Source organism: Pan paniscus, chromosome 6 (assembly GCF_029289425.2).
Source record: "Pan paniscus chromosome 6, NHGRI_mPanPan1-v2.0_pri, whole genome shotgun sequence".
Lineage (NCBI taxonomy): Eukaryota > Metazoa > Chordata > Mammalia > Primates > Hominidae > Pan > Pan paniscus.
The window spans coordinates 4808783-4816110 of NC_073255.2; the positions used below are offsets into that span (position 1 = coordinate 4808783).

General features: G+C 59.5%; 1 protein-coding gene and 1 pseudogene across 1 annotated transcript; both read right to left on the reverse strand.

Moving 5' to 3' along the window:
- Window positions 1-1830: 1830 nt before the first annotated feature.
- Window positions 1831-3739, reverse strand: LOC117981172 (putative uncharacterized protein FLJ46235; annotated as a pseudogene).
- A 718-nt stretch (window positions 3740-4457) lies between these two features.
- On the reverse strand, window positions 4458-5866 carry LOC117981173 (putative uncharacterized protein FLJ46235). The gene is made up of 2 exons (XM_055115619.2): window positions 5818-5866; window positions 4458-5724 (listed from the first exon to the last, which is right to left on the reverse strand). Exon 2 carries the CDS (start codon window positions 5646-5648, stop codon window positions 5025-5027), a length of 624 nt encoding a protein of 207 aa, XP_054971594.1. The 5' UTR covers window positions 5649-5724; window positions 5818-5866; the 3' UTR covers window positions 4458-5024.
- Window positions 5867-7328: the final 1462 nt, after the last annotated feature.

The window sequence follows — 7328 nt, forward strand, 5'->3', positions numbered from 1 at the left end:
AGCTGCAGTCCAAAGCCCAACACCCCCAAGTGTGCCATGTGTGATGGGGACAGCTTCCCCTTTGCCTGTACAGGTGCAGAAGCCAAGGACAGGCGCAGGGAACCGGAGACCAAGAAGGCGCTGTCCTCTTCACTGCACGCGCCCTGGACCAGTGCCGGCCCTGATCATGCAGCTCTTCCAGGCCCACTGCTTCTTCCCGTCCACTAGGCCACAGCCGCCCTCCAGGCCCACTATGCACACATCTTCCCCTCCAAGGTTTGTTCTGCCCCTGCCCTGACTCCCAGCCCTGTGGGGGTCCTGACCGCACCTCACCTGGCTCAGACTCTTGACGCTGCCCTGGCTGCCCCACCACTGCCTCTGCCCGAGAGTCACGTGAGGCTGAGAGTAGGGGCAGGGGCAGCAGTGGTGCCAGTTGGGGGGCGGTCCAGTGGGAGGAGCCTCAGCCTCGCGGGCTGCTCCGTGGGACTGATGACTGCATGATCTTCTGGGCACCTCATGGATCTTCAACTGCAGGTGAAACGGATGCTGGTGGTGGGTGCAGGGCCGCTGGGAGCTGCTGCATGGTTCCCAGAGGCTGGACTGCGGCAGGTGCCAACTGAAGCTGCTGGGGCAGCATGGGCAGGATGTTGTGCACACAAACCTTGGAGAAAATGTGTGCATAGCGGGTCCACTGCTGCTGCCCCTGCCCTGACTCCCAGCCCTGCCTGACCCCACCTCAACCTGCTCAGGCTCTGGCACAACCCTGGCTGCCCTGCCACTGCCTCTGCCCCAGAGTTGGGGCCTTGACAGCCTGGTTGGAAGGGGACACCCCAGCCCTGCCTCAACACCTGGGGGTCTCCATAACTACCACAGGCAGGTGGGCAACCCCAAAGATCCCAGGACTCACAGTACCCCCTGAGAACATGGACAGTATGTGGGGGTAGCAATGGAGGGCAGGATGGTTATCTTCTCCCAGGTAAAGCCATTTAATCCTTTCAGTTTGGGACGGAGTAAGGCCTGCCTTTTTTTTTTTTTTTTTTTTTTTTTTTTTTGAGACCGAGCCTTGCTGTGTCACCCAGGCTGGAGTGCAGGGGTGCGATCTTGGCTCACTGCAACCTCTTCCCGCCGGGTTCACGCCATTCTCCTGCCTCAGCCTTCCGGGTAGCTAGGATTACAGGTGCACGCTACCACGTCTGGCTAATTTTTGTATTTTTAGTACAGACGGGGCTTCATCATCTTGGCCAGGCTGATTTCGATCTCCTGACATCGTGATCTGTCTGCCTCCCCCTCCTAAAATGCTGGGATTACAGGCGTGAGCCACCACGCCTGGCCAAGGCCTGCTCCTCTTATCTATACCCCCTACCCCTGCAGCTGTGCCGGGGGAAAGCTGGGCAGTTTCCCTCCTCCGAGCCCCTGTACATACCATGAATTGTGGGACCTTCAGAGCTTTTCACTTTTCAGAAAATAGCTCCTGCTGGGCTACAAGATGGAGTGTGAAGAGGGCCTTGGGCCACAGGGAGGCACCTGTGGACTAGGGGGAGTTCATGCACCCCTTCTTTCCCCAGAGGGGCTGGACTCAGGTGAGTATGGGGGTGGGGGCTCCTGCACTTCGACACAGGCAGCGGGAGGGTTTTCTCCCCATTCCCTCTGCACTCCCAACTTGAGCTATACTTTTTAAGAAAGTGATTCACCCTGCCTTTGCCCCCTTCCCCAGAACAGAACACGTTGATCATGGGCGATATTTTTCATTGTGCCAAAAAGTTGCCATGACCGTCATTAAACCTGTTTAACAACAAATAATAAGGAAAATAAAATAAAAAATTCGGGCATGGTGCAGAAACTCACTCCAAATAAATTACCTACCAAAATATATAATGGTGGAAATATTCCAAAATTCAATATTTTGGGATTTATACACAAAAGATAAACAAATTAGAGGCCAAGAGGCTGCCGGAAGGGAAAAACGGGGCCTGGAAAGGCCGTTGTGAGGAATGAGCTGGGCCTAAGGAGGCCACTGGCAGGCAGTAGCTGGACCTGCCGAAGTAGCCGAAAGGCAGGAGCTTTGGACTGGGGAGGCCGCAGTGAGGCGAGAGCTAGCTGGGCATGGAGAGTCCGCTGTGAGGCTGAGGCCGAGGCCAAGGCCGGGCCCGTGCAGGCCTTTGAGAGGCAGGAGGCCGGGCCTGCAAAGGCCGACTGGAGATCAAGTTCTGCGCCTGAAGAGGCTGCCAAAAGTCAAAAGCGGGGCCTGGGAAGGCCGCCGAGAGCCATGAGCTGGGCTGGGCCGAAAGAGGCCACTGGGAGGCAGGAGGAGCTGGGCCTGGAGAGGCTGACTCGAGGAAGTTTTGCACCTGGAGAGGCCGCCGAGAGGACGGAGCTGGGCCCGGGGAGGCCGACTTGCTGCTCTTCCAGGCCCTCTTCCAGGCCCACTTCCAGGCCGACTTGAGGACGACTTGAGCCTGCAGAGGCCGCCGGGAGGCCCAAGCTGGGCCTAGAAGAGCCCACCGACCGGAGGCCGTTTGGGGCCTGCAGATGCCATCGGAGGGCAGGAGCTGAGCCTGGAGAGGCCACCGTGAGGCCTGAGACGTTGTTGGGACCTGGAGTCGGCCCAGAGTCAGGCCTGGAGATGCAGCCGGGAGGAAGAGCTGGGCCCGGAGAGGATGCCGGGAGGCTGCAAGTGGGTCTGAGACGCCAACTTGAGGAGGCCTGGCCTCCGCCTCCCGCATGGCCCAGCTGTTCCTCCTGGCTGCATCTCCCGCCTCCCAGCAAACAAGCTCTTTTGGCTCAGCTCCCGCCTGCGTTTGTAGACCCCGAAGTTTCTGCAACCAAGCTCTTCAGACCCACATCCCTTCTCCCAGTGACTGAACAGTCCCAGCTCCGGCAGGAGAAGGGCATCTGCAGACCCCGCTGTTGCCTCCCAGGGGAGTCTCCAGGCCCAGCTCTCGCCCCACCGCGACCTCCCGGGCCCAAGTCCCTGCCTACCTCCCAGCAGCCCGCGTGCGACCCTGCTCCTCCCTCACGGTGGCCTGTTGAGGCAGGGGCTCACGCTGACCTCTCTCAGCGTGGGAGGGGCCAGTGTGAGGCAAGGGGCTCAGGCTGACCTCTGTCAGCGTGGGAGGGGCCGGTGTGAGGCAAGGGGCTCAGGCTGACCTCTGTCAGCGTGGGAGGGGCCGGTGTGCGGCTAGGGGCTCCCGCGGACCTGTCAGCGTGGGACGGGCCGGTGTAAGGCAAGGGGCTCCCGCTGACCTCTCTCAGCGTGGGAGGGGCCGGTGTGAGGCAAGGGGCTCAGGCTGACCTCTGTCCGCGTGGGAGGGGCCGGTGTGAGGCAAGGGGCTCACGCCTCTGGGCAGGGTGCCAGAGGCATGAGTTGGGCATCAACAGGCCACCGTGAGGGAGGAGCTGGGCCGCACGCGGGCTGCTGGGAGGCAGGCAGGGACTTGGCCCCAGGAGGCCGCCGTGGCGGCAAGAGCTGGGCCTGGAGAGGCCCCTGGGAGGCAAGGGCGGGGCCTGCAGACGCTGTTCTCCAACCAGTGCTGGGCCTGTACAGGCCACCAGGAGGCAGGAGGTGGGCCCTCAGAGCTTGGCTGGAGAAAGTTCGGGGCCTACAAAGGCGGTTGGGAGCTGGGCAGGAGTTGAGCCAAAAGAGCTTGCTTACTTGCTGGAAGGCAGGGCCGGGAGAGGCCGACTTCAGGACATCTTGGGCCTGCGGCGGTCACCGGGAGGCCCAAGCTTGGCGTGGAGGAGCCCACCGACCAGAGACCATTTGGGGCCTGGAGATGCCATCGGAGGACAGGAGCTCATCCTGGAGAGGCCACCGTGAGGCCTGACCTGGGCCTGGGGAGCTTGGCTTGAGGAAGCTGTGGGCCGACCAAGGCCGCCAGGAGATGGGTAGGCACTGAGTCCAAAGAGGTTGTTGAGAGGCAGGAGTCGGGCCTGGAGACGCAACCAGGAAGAAGAGCTGGGCCCGGAGAGGACGCCCGGAGGGTGCAAGTGGGTCTGGAGAGGCCGACTTGAGGAGGTTCTGGGCCCGGAGAGGCCGCCGGAAGGGAAAAACTGGGCCTGGAAAGGCCGTTGTGAGGAGTGAGCCCCATGGGCCTGAAGAGGCCACTGGCAGGCGGGAGCTGGGCCTGCCGAAGCGGCCGAGAGGCAGGAGCTTTGGAATTGGGAGGCCGCAGTGAGGCGACAGCTAGCTGGGCGTGGAGAGTCTGCTGTGAGGCAGAGGCTGGGCCTGTGCAGGCCTTCGGGAGGCAGGAGGCTGGGCCTTGTCGAGGCCTGCAGAGGCCACCGAAAGTCAAAAGCGGGGCTTGGGAAGGCCGCCGGGAGGCATGAGCTGGGCTGGGCCGAAAGAGGCCACTGGGAGGCAGGAGGAGCTGGGCCTGGAGAGGCTGCCGAAAGGCAGGAGCTTCGCCTGAGGATGCCACAGTGAGACACCATCTGGGTCTGGAGGGTCCACTGTGAGGCAGAGGCTGGCCTGTAGAGTCTGACAGTAGACAGAAGTTGGGCAAAAGGCTGATTTGAGGAAGTTTTGGGCTTCAAGAGTCAGCCACGAGGCAGGCACTAGGCCTGGAAATGGCCTCACAGTCATGAGTTGGGCCTAAATGGGCCACTGTGAGGGAGGAGCTGTGCCTGTTGAGGCTGCTGGCAGGCAGGCAGAAATTTGGCCTGGGGCAGCTGCCATGAGGCAAGAGCTGGGCCTGGAAAAAGCCCCTGGGAGGCAAGAGCAGGGCCTGCAGAGGCTGTTCTCAAGTCAAAGCTGGGCCTGTTCATGCCACCGGGAAGCAGAAGGTGGGCCTGGAGAGTTTGACTTGAGGAAGTTTTGGGCCTACATTGGCCGCCATGAGCTGGACAGGAACTGGGCCAAAAAAGGCTGTTGTGAGGCAGCAGTTGTGCCTGTAGACCCAGCCAAGAGGAAGAGGTGGGCCTGGAGAAGCCCCCATGAGGCAGAGGTTGGGCCTGTAGACACTAAGAGGAGGCAGGAGCTGGGCCTGGAAAGGTCAACTTGAGGAGATTTTGGGCCTTCATAGGCCACCAGGAGGCAGCAGTTGGGACTAGAGAGTCTGACTTGAGTAAGTTTTGGGCCCGGAGATGACGTCCTGGGACAGGAGTTGGGCCTGGAGAGGCCACCGTGAGGCATAAGCTGGATGTAGAGAGGCCAGTGTGAGGCAAGACCTGGGCCTGTCTAGGCTGCTGGGAGACAGGCAGGAATCTGGCCAGGGAAGGTTGCCATGAGACAAAAGTTGGGCCTGGAAAGGCCCTTGTGAAGCATGAGCTTGGCCTAAAGAGGCCACTGGGTGGCAGGAGCTGGGTGTGTAGAAGCTGCTGAAAGGTTGGGAGCTTGGCTTGGGGGGTCCACAGTGAGGCAGATGCTGGGCGTGAAGAATCTGCTGTGAGGCAGATGTTGGGACTGTAGAGGCTGATGGGAGGTAGAGGGTGGGCCTGGAGGGGCCACCAAGATGCAGGAGCTGGGCCTGGAGAGGCTGCAAAGAAGCATGAGCTGGGCCTGGTGAGGTCGACTTGAGAAAGTTCAGGGCCTGGAGAGAAGGCTGGGAGGCAGGAGCTGGGTCTAAAGAGGCCATTGTAACGATGGAGCTGTGCCTGTGGAGGCTGTTGTGAGGCAGTAGCCTCATCTGCGGAGACTGCCGTGAGGTAGGGTATGGGCCTAAATAGGCCATGGTGAGTCATGAGCTTGGTCTGTAGAGGCTGACTGGAGAAAGTTCTGGGCCTGGAGAGGCTGCCGGGAGGTAGGAGCTGGGCCAAAAGATGTAAGCACATTTGCATTTATTAGGCACTTTATTTCCATTCTTACACTGTAATATATAATAAAATAATTATAGAACTCACCATAATGTAGAATCAGTGGGCGTGTTAAGCTTGTTTTCCTGCAACTGGATGTTCCCACCTGAGCGTGATGGGAGAAAGTGACAGAGCAATAGGTATTAGATTCTCATAAGGACAGCGCAACCTAGATCCCTCACATGCACGGTTCACAACAGGGTGCGTTCTCCTATGAGAATCTAATGCTGCTGCTCATCTGAGAAGGTGGAGCTCAGGCGGGAATGTGAGCAAAGGGGAGTGGCTGTAAATACAGATGAAGCTTCCCTCACTCCCTCACTCGACACCGCTCACCTCCTGCTGTGTGGCTCCTTGCGGCTCCATGGCTCAGGGGTTGGGGACCCCTGCTGAAGTGCATCCAAAGCGACCCTTCCCACACCAGTCTTCACAGTGGTCAAGGGCAGCAACCACTTAGCTCCCAAGGCATGTGCCTCAGCTGGCATTTTGTCACAATCAGCAGTAAGTGGTAGCTTGAGTCACTGTGAGGTCACCTACTGGAAATCACCAGCATCCCATTTCCCACTGGCAAAGAGCTCAGCACTGCCCCCTGGGAAACCAAACCTATGCCCAAATCCCATCTGTGTGGGTTTACCTCCTGGGACCCTTCCTAACATATTAGTCAGAGTCCAATCACGAAGCATAAACCACTCAAAAGTTTAAAGTGGTAAAATTTAATACAGAGAATTATTCATTATAACAGGTGAACAGCATAATGAGAGATTGGCTAGCACAAAGTAAAGAGAACTCTAGAGAATACTGGTGGATGAGTCACCCAGGCTGAGCCTGGCATGGGTCCTCATGCATCATAGGCTCTACAGCAGGAACTAGCCATTTACTGGAGCTCCATGGAGGAGCTTGACCAGACGGCCCAAACCCTCACTGGCCCCGAAGTCCCTGAGCAGCCGCGTGTGGTGTGGGAGAGGCTCCGGGAGCAGCTGCGGGCACTGCAGGAGTTGGCGGCCACACGGTGAGGACACCATAACCCCTCTCATCAGTGGGTACAGGAGGCCTAGCCACAGCTGACTGTTCCCATTCCATGGCCCAAAGTCAATCAGAACCCATGACCCCAGGCTGTAGAGATGCATTGGGAGAAGGGTGTGTGTTGCTCACCTCTTTCCATAAATTCTTCAGTGAGGCCCCACAACTCCCTGCAGTCCATCTCCCCACATCCACACCCTCCTCTGCCCCTACACCTGCACTGCTGTGTCTACTACTCCCTGAATCGTGAGCTGCAGGCTTGGACAGAGACCATGAGTAACTCCAGTTTTCAGACTGGCCCCTCTGGCTGGCCCGACTGGCCCCCAGTGGGGTGGGCAACTCACTTCTGGGGAACCACGGACTGTCACCACAGGGACCGGGAACCGGAGGGGACCCTGAGGCTGCACGAGTTCCTGAGGGAGGCCGAGGACCTGCAGGGCTGGCTGGCAAGCCAGAAGCAGGCAGCCAAAGGAGGTGAGAGCCTGGGGGAGGACCCCGAGCACGCCCTGGTGAGAAGAGGGCCAGGGTCAAGGAGGGTGCCC